General features: G+C 38.8%; 1 protein-coding gene across 1 annotated transcript in view; it reads right to left on the bottom strand.

Moving 5' to 3' along the window:
• The window catches only part of ARHGAP24 (Rho GTPase activating protein 24), a 289,475-nt gene that overhangs the window by 157,753 nt on the left and 104,225 nt on the right, over positions 1-27,497 (bottom strand). The window contains exon 3 of the mRNA XM_045536754.1: positions 21,278-21,365. Within this exon, the coding sequence (XP_045392710.1) occupies positions 21,278-21,365 (88 nt within the window). The remainder of the gene's footprint in view (positions 1-21,277; positions 21,366-27,497) is intronic.

Genomic DNA, 27,497 nt, shown 5'->3' with positions numbered 1-27,497 from the left:
GGATATCTGCTTTATTACTCTTATTTTTAAATTCACTCACAAGATTTTAATACATTACCCCCAATCCACTTCATTTACTGACAGCACCATTTTTATAGACTGTTTTAGCCTAAGGATTATATATTTTTTAAAAAATTAAAAATTATTCTATTTCAGACACTAACCATAAATGATAGATGTTCAATTTGGGGCTATTTTAACATCATATTGTAGTTGGTTTTGTTTTTGTATTTTTGTGTGCGTGCTTTATGTTTCTTTTTTTTTTTTTTGCTAAATAGAAATACAAAAAATACCTGCCAAGATTACCTTCTCAAACAAGATTTTTTCAAAAGCTGTACTAGCTCCTTTCTACTATAGGAATATTTTAATATTACCACATTTTAAAACGTAACTGAAATCCAAACCAAGGATAAGAGATTTAAAAAAGCAAAAAAATGAAACAGCTTATATTAAAAAAGAGATTTGCTCACATTGCTCTAGGCATTTACTTAAAAGTGAAGAAAAAATGTTTCTAATGCTCTTCATAACAGTTTTACATGAAAGAAAGAAGTAACTGCTCTCATATGCACTTGTCCTTACTGGCAATGAGGTCCAAGCCATGGTTGGTCACACACACAAATAAGGACCCCGAAGTCTGTATTCATGATTTCTCATTAACACAAGCCAATCCAACAACCCAAGTACCTCCACTATGCAGGCGTGTTGTTAGGGGCACACAGAGACATAAAATATAGTCCTTGTCTGCAAGGAGCTCACAATGTATTTGAGAGGTTAGGATGTGAAATGAATGTAAAAAATGTCTGAAATTATGCAGAGGAAAAACAATCAAATACAAGAGCTATTAGCAAAAAAAAATGCATCTCTTGAAATTAAGTGGTTCAGAGGTTGGTTACTGTGAGGTTTACTGGAGGAGGAGCCAGGCCTAAAGGATGGATGAGTTTGCAGAGAAACAGAAAATCAGGAGCACAACAATTCGTGAACTGTCAGTTGTGTACTCAGAAGAAGGAGGCCTGCATAGCATAATTTTAATATATGCATCACTAAATGATCCTCAACAAAACGGCAGATTTCCAGCGCAGCCTTGCTGTTCCTGGAAGTCTGGCATCATGTCACCAGGGAAGGATTTAGCCCCAGTTCCCTAGCTCTCTTTCTCACCTGAGAAAAACACACAGTGAAAAAACCAGGAATTTACATTACTGCTGTCACTGTCTCCCCTTTCACCTCCCCTGGAAATCTCTAGAACTGCAAGAGAACAAAACAAAACAAAAAGAACTACCCTTGACTTGCCTTTAATTTACATCAAAGTGCCTGTAACAGGTAATGGTGTCCATTGGCTGACATGCCCTTTTCTTGATCAACTGGACTGTCTCCAAGGGAAGGGTCTGGGATTTGAAATCACAGCACCTAGCACCACACTGTGGAGCAGGCTAGGCATGAGGGTAAGCTGTACACCTTGAAAACATGCAGTTTCCAGCCTCTAATCCAGCCCAACTCCTGGGAACTCTCCCTCCAGCAAACTCCTGCAGGAGTCTGTTTTGCATGAAGAGCATTCTTCTGTGTTTCACTCTTAACCTTGGTACTCTGTGGCCAATTAGATTCTTCTTAGATTGTTCACGAGGGCGAGGACTATGTTTTATTCCCTTTTTATGTCCTTCACACTGTGTAGTGTGCAAGCAGCTACATGAGACACACGTGTTGAATTCATGAGCTTCTCCCCTTTTCACTTTGCCTGGGCACCAATTCACCCATATCTGAGGATGACAACCGCTATAAATGCGTCTTGCTTTAACCTCACATGCATATTTAAACATCGTTTAGAATTAATGACGGAGAATACTGAGACTAGATTAAGGACCAGAAGGCTTCTGAAAATGGAGGGCATATTTAGACTTGCCTCGCTTTGTAATGGAGCCTTGCATAGGAGGTTCTGCACCACCTAGCTAATTCCCTCTAATTACCAGAATACTTAGTAAGAATTCTCTGGAATAAGGGTTTAACCAATGGCATGCATGGGGAAAGATATATTTTTAAAAGACTCAAGAACCATTAAAAAAAAAATAGCACTACTTAATGGAAAATATCTCTGAACCAACATGAAAGATATTTCAAGACCTGCATGTCCCTTTTGACACAAGTTGTTCTGGAGTCTGTCAGTCAGGAGTCTGTCAGTTACAAGCAACCCCACAGTTTGCCTCCAACTACAGGTAGATGGGGGAGGGTTTAGGAGAAACCTCAGTCAACCTGCTTCTCAGCCTCAAGCAATCTCTGTCTCTCTCTCTGTGTCTCTTTTTCTCTTTCTCTCTCCTTAAATATTGGAATAGCATTCAATAACCAATATGTTAAAGATATAGTCTCATTAAATTTTGGTTCTGAGGGTACTAATTTTTTGCTCTCATTTAGGAAATTCTATTCATTCATTTTGTGATTTGGGCCTTACATTTTTCTTACACAGTAAGGACGTGACTGAATTCTGAAAATTTATATATTCAGGGGCCATGGGATGCAAAGTGAAGCAAAACAATGTTCCGAGGAACCTAAGCCAGACTCCCTGCCTTTCCAGGACTGAAGCTTCATGCCAAATCTGTTTGAATTGTGGCATTACCACTAAAGTACTCTGGGGTCTTACAAAATGAAAAGCATTTTTCAAGTGGAAAATGGCTTCCATTTTTTCTATGAATATTTGGACAAAGTCGAATTCATACGCAACAATCAAAACAAACACAACAGAACCACTGGAAACAGATGCATCTACAAATGCATGAATGAGATGCTTTTAAAAACATATATTAAGGATGAAAATCACCTACCAAGCAATTAAATAGCTCTTAGGACGTACCGTAGGTAAATCTCAGGATTCAGGAGCTAGAAAAGATCTTAGAAATTAAATCATCAATTAGTGTTCAGCCTTGATGTCATAATGTTATGTTATGAGCTATGTCACAACCTAGTAATTGCTAATTTATGATAATTAAAGTAGCGACATGTGTAAGAGATTTGCTTAGTTATGATTAAAGCTGATTTAAATTTACGTTCACTCAAGTTTTGGGGTGTTTCCTTGAAGGAGGGAGCCAGGGGAGAAATTACAGTCATTGTACTCTTGTGCTAACTTGCAGTCAGTCTCATCTGGCCTATACCTCCTGGGGACAAAAGGAAAAAAGATTGAGAACTGCCACTCCAATGCAACAGTCACACTCCTCCTCTCTGTGTGTTTTGTTTCTTTGGCTCATTCAAATGCTTGGGTTGAAGTCCCTTCCTCTCAATTTCACCACCAAAATCCCAGACTCTTTTCGTTCTCCTAAACATCTTCTGAACCACAGAGATATGTCCTAGTTCCCATTTAAGTTTCATGTTTTATTTTTTTTAAGCCAGGTAACCATATATGATAATTTAAATGACACTGTCTTTCTTTGGATTTAACTTGTTTCCTGGTGAATCTGAATTACAAAAGCATTTATCATTGCTTAGAGATTCAGATTCTCTCCTTTTAACTGAGATCCTCTGTATCATTTAAAATAGTTTAGGTATCCCACGTGAAATTTCAAGCATACTTTATCACAAGATATCTACTTTTTAACAAGTTTAAACAATCCAGTAAAGGGCACAAAAATGATTATGTGTTGCTTATAAACTATGTAATAAAATACATATAATGGACGTGAAGACATTGTTCTTGCCCCCAAAGAAATGTACAAGGTAGCTAGTGATATAAAAAATGACCTGAAAACAATTAGTAATAAAGGATATGTGAACACTACATAAAAGCACATATTTTGGAGTCACACAAATCACAGACTGAACCTTATCACAAACCTCAGTTTCCACATCTGTAAATTGAACCTAATCAAAGAAACTACCCTAATGACATCACTGTGAAAATTTACCTAATACCGTCTTGCCTGGTGTAGATATTCAATACATTAATTCAGTATGCATTTATATGTACTATTCTACCTGTATTAATCTATATATTTACATACATAGCACACACACATTTTCATTCTCTTCTCCTACACTTAAACAGTAATTTGGCAATTCGGTTATTTCTTCGATTCGGAAATACAGCTTGCTTGTTTCGTTCAAATAGTGAGCCAAATCATCTCAAGCTTAACTGGATAGACAGGCTGAGTTAATCTATTCTTTTTCTTTATTTTCCTCCTCCTCCTCCTCTCTTCTGCCCTCCCTCATTTTCTCCCACTTGCCATGTTGTACAAGAAGACAGAGACATCACCAGTATCTCAGCTCAATGACTGCTCACCTCTTCTTGGACAAGGCAGACTTTTGGGCCAGCTGCCAGCTCCAGCCTCCAAGGTAGTAGACAATTGCCCACTCTGTGCCCTGGTGTCCAAGTCCTGCCAAACGGTGGCAGATGGCATCTTCCCCACAGACCTTCAAAGAGTCACAAGGCATCTGGCCTGGGAGAATGTTCCAGCTCCTCCATGGCTGGTCTATTCCAGTCCACTTCATTTTTCCATTCCCTCCCCGACGTTGGCAAACAGAACACACAGACTTTTAATCACTGTCACTCTTTCCATAACCCCCTCAATGGAAAAGAGACTTTTTAAAGAGTAGATCTTTTTGTTTGGTTTTGGTCTTTGGACTACATAATCAGACCACGTGGAGTAATGTCAGCTGCCCTGGTGACATGACTACAAACAGGAAGGAAAAGCACCAGCTCCTGCAAAAGACATTGTGTCCTCTGGAATCCTTTTTCCTCTCCTACACTTATGGAACAGAGCTGCAATTGTGTAAAATTTTGCACCAAAGTATCACTAGACACCGAAACAAATTCAGTATCTCTTTCAACTTTCAGCCAGTTTCAACATTGTTGTCCTCCTTCCAATTCGAAGGGAAGAAAATGGCACATGCACCCAGGTGACTGAGATGCTGAGTTCTTTTGCCCATCATGCTTACAGGTAACTACCAGCTATTTGGCATCCCTGCCTGTCTCCAAGCCATGCCCATGTCTGATTGAACCAAACTGAATCTAAAAAATTAAAAATACAAAAGTCATCCTCAGAAAGCAAGAAGTTTTACACACTTAATGATATCACTCTCACACTGTTTATTGACACATCGAGATATTCTGAAAATGAAAACCCTTTTTATTTTTTAAATCTCTCCTTATTCTTTCCTTCTGAGTCAAAATGTTAAACTTAGAGTTAAAATACGACCTAGCAATACAACTTCTAGATATATACCCAAAAGAACTGAAAACTATGTCCACATAAAAACTTAAATACTGCAGTATTATTCATGATAGCCAAAATATGGAAAAAATCAAATGTCTATCAACAGACGAATGCATAAATAAAATGTGGTATGTCTATACAATGGACTATTACCCATCAACAAAAATGAATGAATGCATAATACATACTACAACATGGCGGAACCTCGAAAACATGCTAACTGAAAGAAGCCAGTCAAAAAGACCATGTATTATATAATTTCATTTATACAAAATGTCCAGAATAGGCAAATCTATACAGATGGGAGGTACATGAGTGGTTATGTAATGCTTGGAGCTTGGGCACAATGTAGAGTAACTACGAATGGGTTTTTGGGGTGTACCCAAGAGGTAATTTTTCATCCCTCATCCCCCTCCCACCCTCCAACCTTTGGAGTCTCCAACGTCTATTATTAACTCTGTATGATTATGTGTACCCATATTTTAGCTCCCACTTACAACTGAGAACACGCAGTATTTGATTTTCCATTCCTGAATTACTTTGCCTAGGATATTGGCATCTAGTTCCATCCAAGTTGCTACAAAAGACATTTCATTCTTTTTTTATTCCTGGTTAGTATTCCGTGGTATATGCAGACACCACATTTTTTTAATCCACTCATCCGTTGGTGGTATATTTTCATATACCTTACAATGTTCTTTTTGCCTTAATTTCAGATTCAGACTGATTTCTTCAAAAGTCGTTCATGTTTGGAACAGAGTGATAGAGACAATAATAGCAAATCACACAAACACTAGTGAACATAAATCTTTCAATGAATTTAAATCTGTCATCTGGGGAATACAGAGAAAGCCACAGCCATCCATCCCTTGGTTACAAAAAACACTTTAAAATAGTCGGGAGTCTACATGAATGAACAAAACTTATAAAGCCTTGAAACCAAAGGATCTTACCTAATCCAGATCTCTCTAAAATGGAAATAATATGCAAGTCCTCCTACTGCAGTTCTAGCCACATCTAAAAATACAGATGTTTGTTCTCATTGAGGATTTTTATCTTTACAATTTCTGCTATGGGTTATAGTTTCTATAAAATGTGTGTGACAGATATCAAGAAAGCCCAAGAAGCTATTTCCTTATTGATTAATAAAACAGAAATTATTAACTCTAATTTGGAAGATATTTTGAGTTCCAACAGTCCTTTCAAAAGTAGACTGTATTATTCATATTGTAAAGAAGGCTAATTTATTCTAAATCTTGTTGCTATGCTCAGAAAAGAATTATATTCCCTGATTTGATTTTGTTATTTGCAGTTAAAGATAGACTCTGATTTTATTCGGTGAATCTTAGAGTCCTATTTAAAAGTAATTTTCATTATCTATTTAGCCAAGGAATCCTAGAGATTTATTTTGCTGGAAAAGGTATGACTCCCATTGTTAATTGCTTCCAAGATAACAGTGTGCTTGCTAGAGCTTCAGCCCAAGTTGGCAGACAGGTTACTCACATGGGCATCAGTCTCTTACGGATGGAAGCCAAGCGCCTTCCTCCTTTCAGGGCAGACCCTTTACACTGGCCTTTGCAGTACAATTTCTTCACCTTGTTGGTGGATACCAAGATTCTACGCTTTTTCGTAGTTTCAACTAAGCAAGCTGAAGGGGAGTTTGAGTTTGCAAGTGGACGTGAACACATGTAAAAGTTTAAAAGTTCAAACCCGTGAAAAAGTATATCATCTCCTTGCTCCTCCCAATTATTTTGAGCAACAAGAGCACGGTAACACTGCATCTTGAAGGGGACAGTATTTTCAGCCATGGCCAACATACTGAGCCACTGTGCCTGGCTTTCCCTGTGTAATTCAGTCAGCGACCATTGGACTTAGCATACAACCATTTTGCTGCCTACGGTTTCCCATGCATAATTAGTTCCATCAGTAGCATCAGTGATGGCCTTGAGGCTTTGTGTTCCAGACAGCAAATGAAATGGCACTGGCTGGCTGCCAGGAAGTACAAGAGGAGAGCTTTATCTCAAAGGAAGCAGCAATCAAACCCACTACAGTTCACAGGTTAACGATGGCGGGCTGAGCAGAATGGGTGAATTTAACATTTGGGCACCACTGCAAATTGACTAAGGAAAGGTGCCATTCATGACTCAAGTCTGTACTTCCAACATTTCAAGAAGGAAGGGAATACAGTCACTCAAAACAAATCCATTTTTTTTTACAACAGCACATAGATCATCTCCTTCTTTTTTATTGAGTGCTTTTATACCGATCGGTTTTCACACATCAACTCGGAGAAAAATGATAGAGAATGATGTAACCGAGACTTATCATTGGATTTCAATACATTAGAAATAATGAGGTGTCCATTAAAGAAAGGTGAGTTGAAGGCAAGTTAGACACATATATGATGATAGACTAGTGGGATAATTTATACTAATCTATACAGATCATGATCCTCATTTGGGTGACACTAGTTTGCAGACATTCACATATACTGTCTCATCTGGTAATTCCACGGGGTCATGTTCACTTCACTGATGAGAAAGTGGATGCCGCAGGAATTAGAGGACTTGCCTAAAAGATATAGCAAGAGCGAGAGTTGCTTCTCTCTTACCTACTAGTTCTGTTAAGTGCTGGATTGCTGCAAAAACAGACTTGACAAGCATTTCCAGAGTGTTCACTGGAACTCCACCTCCAAGTTATGTTCATTGGGATAATAAACAATAGCTTCTCAAAGATAAGAATTTGGTTCATAATATCTGGGTCATAGCTGGTTTTTACTACATGTTTGATAAACCTTAAGTTTGAACTGAATTGCAGAATTAGTGGGCCTTCAAAGCGGGCTAATACATAATGGGATCAGATACAGGTTTCCCTAAAGAAGCAATAATTGAGGTACCATCTGAGGAATGAATAGGAGTTATCTCTGAATCTTGAAATGACACGGAGGAGCCATTCTAAGAAGAGGGAACAGCGTATATAAAGAAAGATTCTGTGGCTAGTGTGATGTATGGCCCATTTGAGAAAATGAAAGAAGGCCAGTGTGGTTAGAATTCAGAAAGCAAAGGTGAAAAATAAAATACTTTTGGGGCAGTCTACACAGGTCTTATGGGCCATGATAAAATTTTTTTAAATAGGAGGTGTCTTCATCGGATTTGAATATCAAAAATACCACTCTGTATATGGGAACTCTCTGTACTTTCTGCAGACTTTTTCTATAAACTTAAAACTGCTCTAAAAAATAAAGTCGATTAAAAATATCACTCTGGCTACAGTGTATGGGATAGAGCAAAGCAGGGTGGGGGAGAGGAGGTGGGAAGTAAAGTCTGAGGACAAGTTAGGAAAATATCGTGGTTCTCCAGGACAGAGAGGACCAAGACTGAACCCAAGAGCCCACCACCATGAAGAGGTTGGGGAGAAGAGGAGAAACAAGTCATGGTTAATAAGAAGCACAGACAACAAATGAGGAAGAAAACCAGGAAAAGTGTGATGTCCTCCAAGCCAGATGAAGACTCTGTATTGAGAAAGAGGGAGCAATCACCAGTGTCAAATGACTGCTTGGGTGATTTTTATGAAGACTAAAACTTAATCATTGGATTCCAAAAAATAAGTTGTCATTAATTACATTGGTAAGAAAACTCTGGTGGAGCTGGGAGACAAAAATAGACTGGGACAATGACAGGATTTGGAAAGAGTATAGTATAGACTACTTTTGCTGCACAAATGGGCCAAAAATATGAATTAATAGACAGTGGAAGAAATGTGGTCAAGAAATGATTTTCTTAGAAAACAATCAGAGGAATAATAGCATGATTTTATGCCCATATTTTTAAAGCTTTAGTATGCATGAGATTAATTTGCTTTTTTAAATAAAAATCCTAATTTACTTACACCTGTAAGCCTATAAGAATAATAGAATATAGAATTCAAAGTTACATAACAAGCTAGAAATAGTACAATCAATAGATGATGGTTCCTGAAATGGTAAGAGTGAATGGAATTCAAAGACAGATGAAGAACTGGATTTATAAAGAAAAATGAACATTTTCTCTGTTGTAATAGAAGGAAGGAGGACTGAATGGCAGCTGCAAGTAGCTTTATATATTAGGTATCAGGAAATTGGGGAAATATCCATAAAAGTACATTAACAATAAGGTTATGTGTGGGGGAGAGGGTTATTAAAAATAAAATACAAAATAAATAAACTACCTAAATAATCATTGATTTTCATATACCTTACAATGTTCAGTTACATTCAAAGCAGAATGAGTTATTCGTCCTTCCATCAAAGAACCCATTAAAACAAATTAGAGCCAAAGAGCCCCCAAGCACAGTTCTGTCATTATCTCCACTGTAATTCCTGTAAGCAAGTGACACATCAGAAATGAGTCATGAGAAAGACAACGTGATTGGTGCTGGAGGAACGAACCCTGAATCATGTCATGCCCCTGCGCTAATCATTTTCCAAGAGCCTTCACTGCCTGTCTCGATACCCCTGGCTTCTCTGCACCCTGAAGGACAAGCTGGTAATTCACCACAGAAGGTTGGGCAACTGGAGATGATGCATCAAGGCTCCCTTTGGCTTTCTGCCCCTCACTAGACACATCACAGTCATATTTAAAGCATGAGTGTACCACTTTTAGAAAGAAGTCTGTCCCCAAATAAAATTAGCCTTGGATGAAAAGGAAGGGAAAAAAAAAAGACAATAACAACACCACTAAAGCTAAAAGTCCAATAGGTCTCCTATAATCAAAATGATAAAAACAAAACAAAGCAAAACCCTAGGAGTAAAATTAAGAGGAATTTTAAAACCAAGGTCAATTTGCAAGAAAGAGTAGCTAGATATAAAACAGTTTGTTCTTTCCCTGGCCAGCCACCATTTTTATTTCACATGTGGTTAGCTGATAATTTGGGTTGCTAAATCATCCAGCTTTTTCACTATTTACGCAAGGAGTGATTGGAGTTCTGGATTCCAGTGTGATGCTCATAGAGCAAGGTCTGAATTGCGGCTTCTTTCTTTGAGGAGCAGGAGGGAACTTACACACTCAGCAACAAACATGAGAGAGAGAGAGTTTGTCCCTGCAAAAGAGAAGCCTCTAGAAGAAGAGTGAGGTCTCATCTCCTTTTTTATTGTGATATGGGATGAGTTGTGTTTACCCATACGTATTTGGAAGTCCTAATGCCTGATACCTCCAAATGTGACCCGGCTTGGAGATAGTCTTAAAAGAGGTAATTAAGTTAAAATGAGCTCAGGAGGGTGGGCTGTAATCCAATATGACTGGTGGCATCATAAAAAGAAAAGATTAGGACACAGAAGGACACAGAGGGATGACCACATAAAGACACAGGGTGATGGCCACTCACAAGCCAGGGACAGAGGCCTCCGGAGAAACGAACCCTGCAGACACCCTCATATGGGACTTCCAGCCTCCAGAATTCTGAGAAAATAAATTCCTGTGGTTCAAGCCACTCAGTCTGTAGTATTTTGCTATAGCAGTTCTGGAAAAACCAATGAACACTCCAAAGACTCTTTCTACCCACTCCCTTTTCTCGTCACAGACACACAAAATACTGTTTTAAAAATAGTGCTAACCAAGTGGAAGTTCACGGGAAAACTTTTACACTTCATAAGAACAGTCTAGTGACTGTCCATAAAGTTGGTGAGGCCTGTCAGAGCCATAGATGGTTGGTGCAATTTGAATATAATACATAAGTTTGAACTTAGGTTTACCACTCCTGTGTTTGACATATGAGCATTTGATTGGCATTTAGCTGTGCATTTTCACAAAATGAGCTGACTACCTGCATGATGGCAGGCTGGTGTCTGAATGGCGACTAGGCTCCTAAAATCAGGGCTGCTGGAAAAGGGACGACCAGATGGCCACGTCCCTGGACAGCCTGAGTCACAGGATACACACATGAATTATACCACATGCCCCCCCTTCGTATTGCAACCTCTCTTTCCAGTACCAGGGGTACTGGTGGCATCCCTTTCTGGTCTCAGAACCTCCTTCATGCCTTTGACAATACTTTTTCACCCCGCAATTCTTAACGCCATAGTCATCTAATCAAAATCCCGTCACTTCTTTAAATTCCAGGGGCAGATTCACTGCCGCTGGGAAGACTCCCTTGATTACTCCAGCGCACACTGAAATTTTGTTTCCTAAATTCCTGCCACTCGGATAATCCCAGGTAAGGCCACTCAGTCTCCAGGCTGGCACTTATTTATTAATATAGACGGTGCAATATACAGACAATGGCTCCGAAATGTCACTTCTTCAGTAAGGTTGACTCCGGCCCAGGCGGAGTGCTGAGAGCTCCTCCCATTCTTATCTCCTTCCAGCCTCACCACGACCTTAGGAGGGAGGATTCTTACTTTATATTTACTAAGAAAAAACCATGGCTTAGAGCTCCTGAGCAACGAGCTCAAAGGATGGAGCTGGGATTTCACCTCGTCCTGTCTGATGCAGAAAGCTCCTACCTCTGTCCCCTCCTGTCACCGGCCTCCAGTGTGACCCTGATGGTTTTCCTTTCACCATCGACTCCCAGTATCCTTCCCTTAGGCGTCTCTCCTCCTAGCCACTGCGACACAGGGCAGTTTCTACTCTCTCTATTCTCACACACTTAAAGCAAACAGCTTCGTATTTGGCAAAATATTTAGCAACGTACTTGAACTATCCTTGGGGTTTTATAAATCATAGGCGGCTTTACGTCAAGTTGCCAGTTTTCTTATTTGGGGTGTAGAGATTTCAGCAGGTGGGACGGAACATTTTTGGAGGGTCCACGACCTCTCAGGGACTCTGATGGGTCAGCATCCAGGCCTCTCCAGGACGGATGTATGGGGCTGTGCGGATGGACAGTGTTTAGGACAGGCGGCATTCAGAACACAGACACGGCCAAATGCACCCTCAGACTGATAGGCAGATAAAGATAACACCCATTTGAAAGCCAGGAAGTCTGACAGGCCCCAGGATGGGTGACTGGGCTGTGGATGGTCGCTAGGGTTTTACTTTTTGAAACATTCAGGATGTCGTCATCTCAGTTTTCTATTACAAAAAGAAACGAAAAGATGAAGGAGAAAGTCTTTCTTGGTGCCCTGAGAGCTGGCACAGGACGCAGCGACATGGCAGTTTTATCTTTGCTGCAACTTTACCTCCCACTCTGAATTACCAGCAGCTGAGGTGCTGCACACTCATTTTCCTTCTGCTACCTGCCGCTTCCTGTGAAGTATGATTCCCCTTCCTCGTTCCCACATCATTTCTAACCTCCACCAGCCACCAACTCACCCAAACACATTTCTCCAGCTCAAGAAGTCCTGCCATAGAACCGTTATTTGTAACAACAGCAGCCAACATTTGTTGAGCACTTTGCTGTCCATCTTTTTAGCTCGATTCTATTGCAAATCCCTTTTCAGTTACTGGATAAAAGAGGCAGGAGAACAACAGCGGCCTGAGAAGGCGTAATTATTTAATAAAACCATGCCACGAAGAACAATGTAGGGGGAGGTCACATTTATTCCGAAAAATAATTAATAGATGCCTCCTGACATCCAAGTAATAAAAGACACCACTGGTTTTAGTATTCGTGAAGGACTCAGGGAGGAGGCAACGAGCACTGCCTTCTAAAGTGTGCAGAGTCTGAGAAGTTAATGAACTTCTCTAGTCTCTGGTCTCCTGGGGCGAGGGGGAAAAGAATGATAATCAAGTTAAATAATTCAGAGCTGGGCAGTTCTTCTAATTTTGACTAATCCAATGCAGTCATTTCACAGACAATAAAACTGGGGTCTAGTTTATTCAATAATTCAACAAACATGCACTGAGCATATGCTGTACGGCAGCACTCTGCTAAGTGTTAGAGATAGAAAGTATCCACTCTCAAGAGCTTCCAATCTAATGGGGAGGAGAGAGAACACAGACAACATAAGAAATGTATCCAGGTGAGAGGAAGGAAATGCAGAGTATACTGACTTTTAAACCCATCCCCTCATTTCTTCTTGTCATCCTTATTCCTCTTAACTCTTGGATGTTTGGTCCCCGTGGGATCTTGATAATAAATCTATTCTTATTCTTACTGGTATAAGAAGGCTGTAACATGTGATGGTTCTGTGGGCTCAGATGGGTGTAAAGCCCGGTTTTAGCAATTATTAAAAATGTGCATTAAAGCCTGACATATACCAGTATAGGGCCTGAAATAGGTAAACATTATATATGAACAGTATAGGAGTGTTTCTCATACTGATGCTCAAGGGAAACTGCCGGGGTCGGGGGCAGGGAGATGTTAATTAACGTGTGGTGGGGGAAATAGACTACCCCTCTGAGAAGATAAGCTTGCTAAGTTTGTTTCCTTTGCCAATAAAACAACGTATCGTCATTTTCTGTGAGATATTTAGAGCTTTACGATGCTAATGTGCATTGTAAAAAGGAGAGTTTAGAAGATCCTTCAAACTGATTTCATCTTGCAAGGGATGCTTCTATCTCAGAATGCTTATGAACAGCCCCCTGAACTTGTGCAGAGACTCAACAAAGTATGGGAAATGTTTTTCATGCTAGACACTCAATCTCCTATTAATGGTATTCATAAAGTCACATAAGAGATTTCAGTTCTGCTCAAAATCTAGAATTCTAAATGAGCTAAGACAGTGTTTCAAAGACAGAATTTCTGTTTGGTCACTAACATTTTTAGGTTCATCATGATTTCAGAATATATGTATATATAAAATTCAGAGATGGAACTTCTAAATAAAAATGCTGGCAAATAGTTCCTGAATCATGACTTGAGGCCATGGGTAATCCCACGGCCTGGGGAGACGGGCTGTCTCAGATTCTAATTCCGGCTCCGGTGGCACCAGTGGGGATTAGTGATTTATATTAGTACCTCAGCCTCCTTTTCATAGGTTTGCTTTTTTTATCTAGTGCAGAGGCCAGCAAGCCAGATTTGCCCAGGGGCCCAATCTGGCCAACTGTCCGTGTTTTACATTTTTTAATGGTTGAAAAAAATCAAAAGAAGAATCGTATTTCTTGATGTCTGAAAATTATATAAAATTTATATTTCAGTGTCCATACATAAAGTTTATTGGCATTCAGCCACACCCATTTGCAGAGTTGAGCAGTTGTAACTTCGTGGCCCAAAAAGCCTAAAATATTTACTCTTCGGTCTTTTGCAGAAAAGGTTTGCTGGCCCCTGATCTAGCATCTAATGACGGTAAACGGATCAACCTCTCTACAAACACTGTAAGAGAACCCTCCTCCTACAGACACTTCACATAAGAGGATCGTATGATCACACTTTCAGTCAGTTCATAAATGCCCCAAGTGCCTGTTGGCTGAAATGACATTGGCCAGAATCTCAAAGGATTAAAACCATTTAAAAATGCTCTTTGTACCATATTCATCACTTTTTTCAAGCGTATATTTTAAGGTATTTTACGTAGGAAGGAATTCTGGAACAAAAATCCCAAAAACTTTTTTTTTAAATAAAAGAATACATAGTAGCTAAAACATGCTGATTTTGACCAATGCAGTTATTTAATTCATGTTCAGAACTACTTGTGTATATAGAATTATGTTTTCATACCATAAACAACTCCTACTCACATTCTCTAAATGATTTGCACACATTAAAATCAAGCCAAAAAACCAAAAAAACTTCAGGGCTGCCTACAGACTTAGGCAGACAACAAAAGAGACTGTCACAGCTGCTTTTGGATAATGAATATAATTGCATGGATTTTAACTTACGGTATTAAAACAAAAAAGAAAAGAAAGGTTAAAATAAAGGGAATGTTGTAGAATTAAATGCCTTGGCAGCATATTTAACTGGTGATCAAAAAAATGACCCAAGTTCTATCCTAAAACACTATTAAAATATCCCTACATTTTCATATGAAATAAACGCCAAATACTGACTTACAGTTTTAAAATGACAGGCATTTTAAATCCAATGACACTTTATGTTCAATCCAGAAAGAGTTACAAGCACAGACAAGGATGGTAAACGTTCATTGCTTATGTTACATTATTATCTCAAAAACTGAAAAGTTTTTTCTTTCCCAGACACCCATGAATCTCTTTCAGAACTATTTATTTCTCAGTTGGCCTATTATATAAAACAGCTGCACCAACCACCTAAGTAGTTTCAAGTTTTGATAAATTAAAAAATTTTACAGCCTCTGGACCCACGAAATGTTCTATCCAGGAAAAGTTATTTTGTAAATGCATGAAATAGGTCTGCGGAGTTCCACAATCACAGCATCAGGAGAAAGAACAACTGAATCAGAGAGACAAAAGTCTAAAACTGATTAGCATCCAAGGAAATTACTAATAACAAAGAAAATTTTTTCATGTTGATGCATGCATGACATAGATGAAATACATAGATGCACAGGAACATAGAGATATATAGCTAAACATAGAGAGAGAGAGACACAGACAGAGACAGACAGAAATAATAAAGTCTGTAGTCCCAAATAAATTATCATTCTTAATCTGTGGTCCATGACTATGTTTGGGGGAATCTCTGAAGCCCTCAAAAGTGTGTGCAATTTTGGTAGGTTTATGCATTAATATTTTTCTGGCAAAAGGATCCATGAATCATTTATTAGCTTCTTTAAGCATCCATGTCCTCTCAACTGCTATGAAATTACTTAACTGGTAAGAAATACTTAACTGCTATGAAATACTTCTGGAAAATAATTAGAATGGAAAATTTTTAATTGAAATTTGTGGAAGTAATATGTAATTGTCTGAGCCTACTGGAAATAATTAGCATAGGCATGGCTAAAAGTGGGGTAAATAACACCCTGTTCTTTTTTGCAGGGCTTAATTTTGTTTCTAGCAGATGAAAATCACTTTAGATTACCCTTCAAAACTCTTATTCTCTCTGTTTCCATAGCTACCTCTTCATTCCTCATCTCCATTTCTTCTCTATTTACCTCTTCTTTTCTTTCCCTGGGGGAAGGGAGAGGACAAGAAAACCTCCTAGTTTTAGTTATTATTGATTTTGGGCACTGGACCAGATGGGGCTTGGAGGGTCTGGAATACTGGCAATTGCCCTTGAAACTCATAAGAAGTCTTTGGTCGGTGGACGGAGTCCCAGCATATGATTAATATCAGGTGTGTTGGTGGCTGAACCATGAGCGATGGCTTGGCCGGTGTGTGTGGGGAGTTTGTGATGAAGCTGAGAACAATTTCAGCAACGTGTGTCCCGTAATGAAGAGAACTGGCCCCCAGAGTGTGATGGCTTTCTGTTGGAAAAACACTCCACGTGCAGAATTTGCTGCAGTGATTCATACCTGAGTGAGACCACGGCTGGAAAGTGGGCTTCTCTCCACACTTTTCCATGATGGCCGTAGAACATGCTTTCAAAAGAATTGCAAGTGGGCATCTTTAGCCAGTGCCTATTTTTCTTGCATATATTTTATTATAAATAGTTGTAAATAAATAAAAATACCTACTCTTCCCTCAAGCACCAAAGCTCTCATCCTTAACGGATGAGCTAGAAAGAGATACGAGTATATTCATTTCAGTTAAAAAAAAAATGAGAACTTCACATATTCATATTTCAGGAAATAGGCTCCAACCTCTAATACTCTAATACACCGGGAAACAAAGGCCCAGCCCCTCAGTTTGAAGCAACCTCGAGGGACATCCCAGCCTCAGTGCACCCCATTGGATGGGCTGAGACCTCAGTCTCTTTGGCATTCATTGTGGGGGGCTTCTCTGGCCCCATTTTACCTTCCTCCCTCCTCACAGTTGAAATATCTCCAGAGAGCATTTCCTCATCAGCATTCTAACATAACTCTCCATCAGGGTGTGTTTCCTGGGAATCCCATCTAAAATCATCGATAGAGAGAAATGAAAAGTTTCCTCTTCATTCTCCTGGAATTGCTGCTGAGGGCCCAACCACTCAAAAAAGGGCTAAAAACCCACATTCTAAGTTGAAAAGACCCAGGAAAGTTGTGCCTCACCGCTTATCTTCGGGGCTCACTTAGAGAAAGCATTTGGTTTCCGAGAAGAAACCAAAGCTGCCCCTGACTATTATAAGGAAAAAGACTAGAAAAGAGGAATTGTCTCTTGGAGATCGCAATTATCAGGATAAACACTGTTTTTTGAGGGGGAGGACTAGGATTCCTCCCAGCCACCAGAACAAGACAGGGGAGAACAAAAGCATCGTTGGTAAAATTTGATGTGCGCTAGAAGAGTCACCTGCCCTTTCTCTAAGCTGGGGACTCGTGACAGCCTCTGGAGGCTGGCATGCCACCGGCCTTGCCTGGTGCCAAGCTGATGACCCGCGGTGAAAGGACAAGATGAAGTGAAACAGCCTGCGTCTCCCTCACTGGGCAGACCGGACACGGGCATTTCCTGATTGCTGAATAAGCACAAAGCAGCCGGCCTCCGAGCCCTTGCGCTGCCTCCCTTCCAACAGAACCGTCCCCACGCTGGGAGAATCCTGCCATGGGAAGTGGATTTCCAATTTCAGGGACACTGAAAAATGTGCAAATGCACCCCACGAAAGCGTCAGCCTTTGGAGAGGAATGTGTGTATAAATGACCAGTCAGCGGTAAGGGGCTACATCCCGGCAACAGCACCTGTGTAGGAAGATTTCCGCCTTCCTCCATCCTGCTCGTGGTCTCATCACCAGAGAGGAAGGCAGGGAGGTAGAAAAGGGAAGGATGTAAGGAGTTTCCCTCCACATCGGCCACTGGAACCACCAAGAGGTCTTTGCTGGACCAGGAGAAGGAAAAGTCCTACGTAAGCGAGCAACATAGCAAGGTGGGGACAGTTTCATATGACTGAGATTCTTCCATAAACCTGCTAAATACATGCATTTCAATAAATACTTGTTTAGCACTGTGTTATACTGTACTAGGTGTTAAGGATACATAATGAGCAAGAAAGAGGTGACTCCTAATTATTTGGAGTTACAAATAGTCCTGTCTCCTCTTGCCTGTCTCTGTGTATCATTTTTCCCCTCAGTGAGAGACTATTTTCCTAAGAAAGTTGAAGCATCATTATTCCATTAATTACTCTGTGCCTCTTTTTTAAACATCACAAGGAAAACTCAACCAGAACGCATTTCGAGAAGCGAAGAGACTAACTGCACTTTCTTTCTTCAAGGACTGTCTAGTAAAGATCTGCCAGCATTCTTTTCTCAACTACATTTCCCCAAAGCTTAGCACTTGGCCATAAAAGTTTACTCCAGTCTAAAATTTGGCATGTGTGACAGAGAAGTCTTTAAATTTGCCAATTTGGCTGACGTCTTTTTGAATAACCAGTAGGGAAATAGGGAAAAAAAAAATGGAGTGAAATGCTATAAATCATAGCATTATTTGGAGAGATTATTCATTTCATGGGGTAATGAATCTATAATAAATTAAGCCTAAAATATGGTAGATTTTTTCCAGATAGGTTTTCACAAAAGCCTTATATCTGTGTAGAAATATATTAAAAATGTAAATAAGTAATATACAAAGACCCGAGAGTCTCAATTTTGTCGAAAATTCCTGTTTTTTTCTGATTTGCACATGATTATTCCTTTGTTTTGTAGGATAATTCAGATTAAAGCAAAAGCAAAAATAAAAAAGTTCCTACCTACATATGGATATATATGAATAAATTTTTAATATAAAGACAGTGCATTATGGGTAAACTATATTTTATACACATACACACACGTATGTACGCATATAGTGCTAGAATATATGGCAATGAGCTCGTGGAAGCTTTGGACCGTTTTGTTGGAAATCATTATGGGTAGATGAGATAAAAGGATTTAATGCTCTCCTATTCATCGATACATCTTGGGTAGTTAGGGTTGAGGTATTTGCCCATAAAGACAGAGACATGTTCATTCCATAAGCATCATTTTTACGGTAGGTTTTCAGAAGTGGCAATTAAGACAATTCTACAGAGAACGTCAATGTAGAATAAGTACATGTTATGAGGATATGTGCCAGGTAGGCCTGCAGAGTTCTGGACAAGGCACCAACCACATTTCTGCACTCCTTCCTGCCTCCTATGAGTTCTGACAAATAAAAAGAAGCTGTTGTAACTTCCCAGATTCCCATGTAAAACTATTGCACAATTGGAACAACTGGAAAACACTATCGTATCATTCCCAGTTGTAGAGATAAACCAAGTGTCATGCTATTCCCTAAACGAGTCTGATTTTGAAAAGAAATTGATGAAAATCTTGTTATACAGATCCTCACATAAGCATCTGCCTGGAAATGCAATGCTGATGTCGGGGCACACCGATAGAGCCCCAGCGACCAAGATTGCTGACATAAATGCTGGATTCTCAATCTAGTCATGTGTATTGCCAGCTCTCTCTTCAAAGAAGCATTTAGCCTAATTCTCTTCACACCTCATAAGCAGATTGAGAATTATAAAACCTAATTTAGAAGTTACAACATATTGTAGAAATAATTCAGGAAGCATTTTTCAAATACACATAATACGTTTACCTCCAAAATTACAGAAGCAAGTTTGAATTCCCTTCAAAAAAATGTGTAAGGACAACTTTCAAATTCCGTCTTACACAGTATTAAACTTCTTGAGCCTTACTCATCAAAAGCCCATTATATCGTATGCAACGCACATGGAACACAAGCCCTAGGACAGCAACTAGGAGAAGAGGTTTTATCCATGACTTCCTGGTCTTGAAGATACAGCTCTAAGACAGCATTGAGAATACCCATCTATATCACATCAGAACTGCTTCACTAAAAGATGAAATCTCTTCGCAGCTAGCAAACTGAATGGAAAAGTCGACCTCCAGTGGTACTGGAGATAAAAAGTGATACTCATCAGTTTAATATCATGCTGATTTAAAACCCAACATGCACTGATGTTTGAGAATAAATAGGAAAAGAAATTTCCTCTACTGATACTTCAAAGACTTTGCAACATCTGGAATCTGGTCGTATACAGGGTGTTCCACTAAGAAGTAAGAATAAAAAGACTTTAATAGAGCAAAGAGGGTTCAGGTTTCTCTCAATATGTTCTCCCTGGGGGCAAACAAATAACACAATGCATCTGACTAACCTTTCCGCACTTCGGCTGCATTAATTAACATTTAGTCATGGATTCCACCGTGAGCCAGATGAACTCAGCGCTACAGCTGTTTTCACTGAAGTGAAAAAAAAATATGAGTTCACATTTTAGATTCCCAGCATTTATAAATCTGGGAAAAATATTTGATTCCCTGCCTTAGTGCCAGCATTATTGATACACAATTACATATTACTCACTCACTCACCCAAATAAATTGACACCCACCCTAGACGGTGATTAAATCAACATCAATATTACATAAACTGGGTCAGCCAGAGCCAATTCTATAAAAATGACATTCTTACCTTCCTTTTTCTTACACTGAGGGATAAGGAAAGGAGGAAGAACTGATCAAAGAAGTAGATCACTGCCTTGAAGAAACTGTTGCTGGGTTAGTCAACAATTTAAGTAGAGATCAGGTACATTAAGAAGAATGGGTACAGATGATGAGGAAAATGAACAGATGTTATAAGCTCAACCACAGGATCTGATGACATGGCAGAGCAATGCTCAACTTTACAAGCCAAACACATGTTTGGGAGTAAAGTTGATGTACAAAACTGTAATACTTCGTAAGTCGTTGCAAGAGGGTTTTTGTTTTGTTTTGCTTTTGTAACAAGGGCTCCGTTAAGATGCAGTTTCCTGAGAAAATACGTCAGCGAATTACCTGGGCAAAGCATTCTACCTATAACACCGTGTCAAATTTTATGTAACAAGAGCACTGCACAATCAACTTTGTCTCCAATCGTCTCTTACAAATGCCGTGTCATGACTTCTGGTCAACTCTGGAGTCCCGTGGACAAATGGAAGTCCAACAGTCGTGTCACCAGGAGTGTGTTAGTGCACGTGCGTTTGTTTAGACCAGCGTACAAACCTGGGCTCGTCATCTGTGTAGATACTAACCCAATCGGATACCTGCCTTCTCAAATGAACATTTGCAGCCATGACTCAAGAAGAGTAAAATATGTCTAACCTGTTTTCACCTTCATCAACATAGACTGACAATAATTTAATAAAAACCAGAAAAAAATATCTTACCTGGAACTACTTCAAAAAGGAATTTCCCTGGGTTTTCTTCGTTGCAGGGATGTTCAACGACTTTATTTCCAGGCAGAAAAATAGTTCCCTGTGAACACAAATGGCCAAAATGTCAACATTACCAGATAGCAAACAGCATATATCATCATCATCATCATCATCATCATCATCATGGTGAATACCCAAGGTGTATCTGTAACCCATCATATGGTAATAAGCATCAGACTCCTTTATATTCCCAATAATCAAAACTCATGTACTGGAACCATATTTAATCATCATTTAACAAATATTTATTGAGCATCTCACATGTATAAGACACTCTATTAGCTGTTAGATACATCTGAAGTTTAAAACACATCCTGTGTGCCAGAAATGTTACCGAGGAGTCTGACAACATCGTATTATTTAGTTATTAGAGTAACCTTATGAGGGCAGATACTATTTTCCCCATTTTATAGCTGTGAAAATAAAGCAGACACATTAAATAACTGAGCCGAGGTTGTGATAAGATTTCTCTTGGTTATCCCTTCTCTTTTCTATCTGTTCGATTTCTCTCCTTTTAGTGAACCATTTCCACTAGTACTAAGACATATTTAAAAGTCTATCCCATTTAAAAAAATTACTTCGACTCCACCTCCCCCTCCAGCTATAATCCTGTCTTTTTCCTTGCCCAGCAAAGAGTTGTCTACACTGAATCTATTTCCTCACAGGTATTCGCTGCAGCCTGGTTTATGTACCTACAACTCCACTTTCATGACTGTCACAAAGCTGCATGTTTGAAATGCTCAACTCCCAATGAACTTGATTTTCCAGAAGCATTCATCACTACTGACCACTCTTTCTTGAAGCACTTCTTTCCTCGATTTCTTGGTTTCTTCCAGGTTTCCCCCCTCACTTCTCTGATGGCTGAGTCTCTTTTGCTGACTCTAACTGACCTTTAAATATTGGAGTTTTCCCAAGATGTATCCAATGATTCCTTCTCTTCTGACTCTAGTGCTGTCCAGGCTGTATCATCTATGCCTGTGACTTCGATAATCAACTATAAGACAATGAATATCAAATTAATGTTCCTAACCCAGGGCTCTCTGAGCTTCAGACCTTTACATCCAAGAGCTTATTTGACATTTCTACTTGGATTTCTCAAAGACATCTTAAACTCAACGCAGTCAAATTAAAATGCAGGTAAATCTGGTCCTCATTACGCATTTCCTAGCTCAGGGATTGGCACTCTCTTCCACGCAGTTGCAAAACTCAGAAATGTAGGAATCATTATCTCGACCATGTATCTCTACTATCACTACTCTCTAGTTTCAAGAAACTATTATCTCTTGTCCAGAATGTTTCAAATGCCCTTTCACTGAATTCTTTACAAAGCTAACATATTTCAATCCATTTTTTTTTCCTTATAGCAGCCAATGATCTTTGGAAACAGAAATTTGATCTTGCAACTTTCCTGTTTAAAAATCTTCCATGGTTTTTATTTGTTCTAGAATAAAGGTCTGGGTGGTCTGGCAGCCACTCACATCTCTCAGCTATTTTTTCTGCTCTTACATTTTTGCTGTTTTCTAGAGTTTTCTATTATCCAGCTAATTGGCCGTCTATAAACGACATCCTGCTCCTATCTACCTCAGGACATTTTTCTCCTGATTTTTTTATACCATTCTTAGGACTGACCACATCTATGACATCCTTGCATAAATTCCTGAATTTTCCCTGGACTGTTTTACCGTCAGTATATAATTATATTCTTTGTAAGATTATTTGATTAATGTCTATCCCCCTCATCGATCCGTAAGGAAGCAAAGACAATACATGTTTTGATTCCTTATTTACCACGAATGCCTAGGATTTTGCCTGGCATATAATTAATGCTAAAGAAGTATACTGTTGAATGAATGAGTACTATTAGTGCAGGAAAGCCAGGCTTCAAAACCAAGCATGCTGGACTCCAAAGCCCATGCTCTTGTCCACTATATTACATTGTCCATTTTTCACACATTTTTATTATGCCAATGTCATAATCTATATCATCTTTAGAGTTGAATTGTATAACACTTGCTTGAATATACATACTTTCACATTCTATTGCTGTAAAGTGTTTATGGTTTTTTTATAAGTGTTACTATAAAGAACATTTTAATGAGCATTCATGAAACTAAGTCTTTGAGCTCTTTCTTAACTTATTCCTTTAGGGTAAATACCTAAGAAAGGAATTAGTCCTCAAAAGTTATGCACTGTTTGTGTGGATTTGCTTAATTCTTCCAGAGTTGCTCTAAATTAGCTAACCAAACAAGCAACTGACTAATAAGCAAGTATAATTCGAGTGCCCAATCTAACTCAAAAGCAATTTATTGACAGACTACCATATGTCAGATATAATTTCTATAATTACCTCGAGTGATGTGAGGTATGTGAAAGAAAGAAACTCTTACTCTCCACACAAGAATAACACAGTCCATGCCTATAAAACAAATACGTGCCAAAGTATGTAGAAAAACAAGCAAATATAATAAAAGTTTCAGGAGAGAGTATCGTAAGGGCAGGCTGATTAGTTGGGAAAGATAATATAAAGGAAATGGGTTTTAGAGGAGGATAGGGTTTTAAGATTTAGTGAGCTAGGGGAAAGCTTTCAAAGTGCAGGAAATAACATCAACAAAAGCAGAAATTGGAGCCATATGTGCCGAGCACATTAGAATAAGCAAAAGATCCATGTGGGGGAATAATGAGGAAGTAACGATCGCTGGTTACATATGCTGGGGACGTGCTGCAGGAAATCTCAGCCCAGGCAGGAGAGGTTGCATTTGATATCCACGACGACTGAGAGCCAGGACAAGCTCCTGAGCAAAGCAGATGGAGACTTGAGAACGCCAGACTCTTCCCAGTTTGTTGTCATAAAGCAATGGATCTGACATAAAATGTTACAAGACTTGCACAAAGGTGTCGGCAGTAGAAATGACATACATTTGCATCAGAGAGGGATTAGTGGGGACATATTTTTAAGAAATACATAAAGAAATTGGTCATGGCTTAAACGGCAAATAAAGGAGGAAGGAAGGGTCAAAAATGACTTCAATTTCTGTCTTTATTGCCAGAAGGTGATGCCTCTCGTTAGATATGGGAATCAGGAAGGCTCAAGCTCCATAAGGCCCATGCACTTAAGCCAAAAGTAGATGAGATTCTTTCATTTTCTGTTAATGGCTATGCTGGATAGTCTCCATTTGTCCTCAAAGATCTTTCCACTCTTCACTCTCTTTTGTACCCTAAGAGATTCATCTCTAGGAATCGCCCAAACCAGGCTCTCTTGATCTCTGGGTTCAGTTTAGGTTTGAGGGGCTGCATTGAGAAGTCAGAAGACCACAAGAGAGACAGCTCAAGATCTTTATTTACCTGTCTCCCTCTGTGCCGGGGCAGCAACTTGGCCCAATTGCACTGGGCCCCATCTCAGCCCACGTCTCCTGCAGGCGTCCCCAGGTTCTAGCACAGCTAAGAGCAGTAGTGGGTTCCTCTCTATTTTCCAACCCAGAGTGTTTTCTGTATCCACTGGTTTTCATTAACCCTTCCAACGCTTGGCAATGTTTTTTTAAATCACACACTCTTCAGCTGCATCTCTTGGAGTGCAGCTATCAATTTCTTGCTAGAATACTGAGTGACAAAAGAGCCAGGGTGCAAATGTCCTGAGTTTTCTAAGTAAGGGCATAAATTACCCCGTGATGGTCGAAATCCTTCACTGCAAATTGTGGAAGATAAGAGAGAAGGAAGTCTAATCTTTTTGATAGGCATTCAGCACATGTGGCAATAATTACACAACAATAATTAATTGGCATACTTAGAATAAAATTATACTTATTTTTATTACTGATAGGGAATATTCCTTTTAGAAAGATTCTTTAAAACTTCAACATAGGATAATTGGATAAACTAAATCTTTTATAGTTTGATGCCTAAGAGGCAGCAAAAGCAACACAATTCAGAACCATACTAGTAGGTTTTTTTTTTTCCAGCTAAAATTGCTATTAAAAAGAAAGCTCATTTCTAGTTAATATCAGATCACTAAGACAAAACCACAAGAGATTGAGGTAAGGGCTAGATGCTGTTGAAAAGAGAGATGGGGATCTTATTCTCTGGAATTTTGATTCAAAAAAGACACTTTTATGCAGTAGCTTTGTTAATTTCCTAAACACAGCAATAAGATTTTTTTTCCAGCATGAACACTGATCATGAGTATCACGAGGAACTAGGCAAATTTTCACCTTGACAATATATGTGTATTTTTGTGAGACCACACAGAGGTTTGAAAACGAGATCAAGGTGAAATGAATACTATTCAACAGTTTTTATTAAAGTAACATACGTTTGTTCAACTTTGTTTCTTTGTAGCAACTGATTTCACCAATTCATTCGACAAGTATTTATTAAACAACACCTAGCGTGTGTCAGGCCCTTTTCTAAGCACAGAGAATATAATGATGAGAAAGACCAACAGAGTCTTTGTGCTCCTGTATCTAAGAGTTACTTGGGGAAGGCAGAAAGGTGAAAAAAGTATCACATATAAGGCCCTGTTATGAAAAGGAAATAGGATACTGTACACTTATGAAAGATATTAAATTGTATCCACAAGTGCTCTGGCTACATAACAATCTCCTGATAACAATGAAGTTTGTGGGTAAGAAAATACATTCTGGAGTCAAACTCCCTAGTTCCAGGGTCCCATTCTAACACCTATTACTCATGTGACTTCAGGCAAGATGCTTCTCCGCCCTGTTTCTCAGGTTTGTCATCCTTAAAACAGCATGAAAATAGAAGCTACTTCATAACATTATTGTGAACTAATACTTGAGAAGTTTATAAGAAAAATGCCTGGCACACAGTATTTATTGTTTTAATATTTTAATATTTAAAAATCTTTCTAGTATCCCAGAAGCCTCAAAGATATTTTGGACCCATATTTTGGTAATCCCCAAATAATGAAAGGATTACAGTGAAAGTTCAATATATATTTGATATTAATATCATGTAAATGAGTAACAGAGACATAAACTAACTAGAAAGTTTAAAGTCATTTTTACTATCATGTTTGCAAGGCTAGACTAACCAAAACAAGCAAATCTCTAATTAACAATCATTAATAAATAGCATAGCATTTGACGTTGATAATGATGATTGCTAACATTTCTTATTACTTTGCTAAACACTTTGCATGCTACTTTTGTCATTAATTTGCCCAATGACTCTGTGACATAGGTACTTCTCATTTTATAAATGAGACAAAGCTGTGGGAACACCAGGCAGAGATTCTGGCACAGTAGATTCCTAATACGTATTTTTTGAACAAAAAAATGAAGGAATGAATGCAAGTTGCTTTAAGGATTTTACCTTTAGGTACTAACTCAATGTATGTTCCTATTTCTAACCAATGGCTGCTATTAAATAAGTCTGAAGAAGTTCTATAAATAGTTACCAAGTTTCTTCTTATCCTTTGAAATTAGTTACACAGATTCCTGGGGTGCTGCCAGGGAGAAAAAAAGAAGGGGAGACTTGCAAATTGGTACCATTTTGGAATCTACCTAAGTAATTCTCATATGTGATCTCTTTGGGGAACACTGACCTAAGCATTCTTATAAAGTGCCTTATTAAAAAACCATAATATTAATAAAGCTGTACACATTGTAGAATTTACTACTTTTACTATTTTTTCCCAGCTAATAAAACACACAAAAGCGAGCAACACACATTATATCTTCAAACCATTATTTAAATTAACGACACATCATGAAATATTTTATAATTAGCAAATACATAAAAATAAATTATTCATACAGATGTCTCATCTTTCCATTTTATATCATAAACTGCAGACCTAGCACTTCAGAAGCATTATCATTTTGGGTTCATTTTAATTTTAAAACACCATTTGCGTAATATTATTATAGGTATTCAGATCCTAGGAGGCTAATAGAGCAGCATTAATTGTGATAGAGATAAAATATGTGTCGTGTTTTGGTATAATTCATTAAAAGCTTTTAACCCTTTCTTTTCAGACACAAGGATCCTTTACCCTATGTGAAATCCCCCTCTGGACAGAACAGAAGAACATGAATTTCTTCCCTGGTGGAGTCCTGCTGCATGAATGGGAGCATGGCCATCCCCATTCTAGCTACACTGGGGTCACTTCTTTTTGTCAACATGTTTTGATTCATTGAGGAATGGAGAAATTCCT

The sequence above is a fragment of the Lemur catta genome, chromosome 24 (genome assembly GCF_020740605.2).
Source record: "Lemur catta isolate mLemCat1 chromosome 24, mLemCat1.pri, whole genome shotgun sequence".
NCBI lineage: Eukaryota > Metazoa > Chordata > Mammalia > Primates > Lemuridae > Lemur > Lemur catta.
This window is presented reverse-complemented; position numbering and strand designations above follow the sequence as displayed.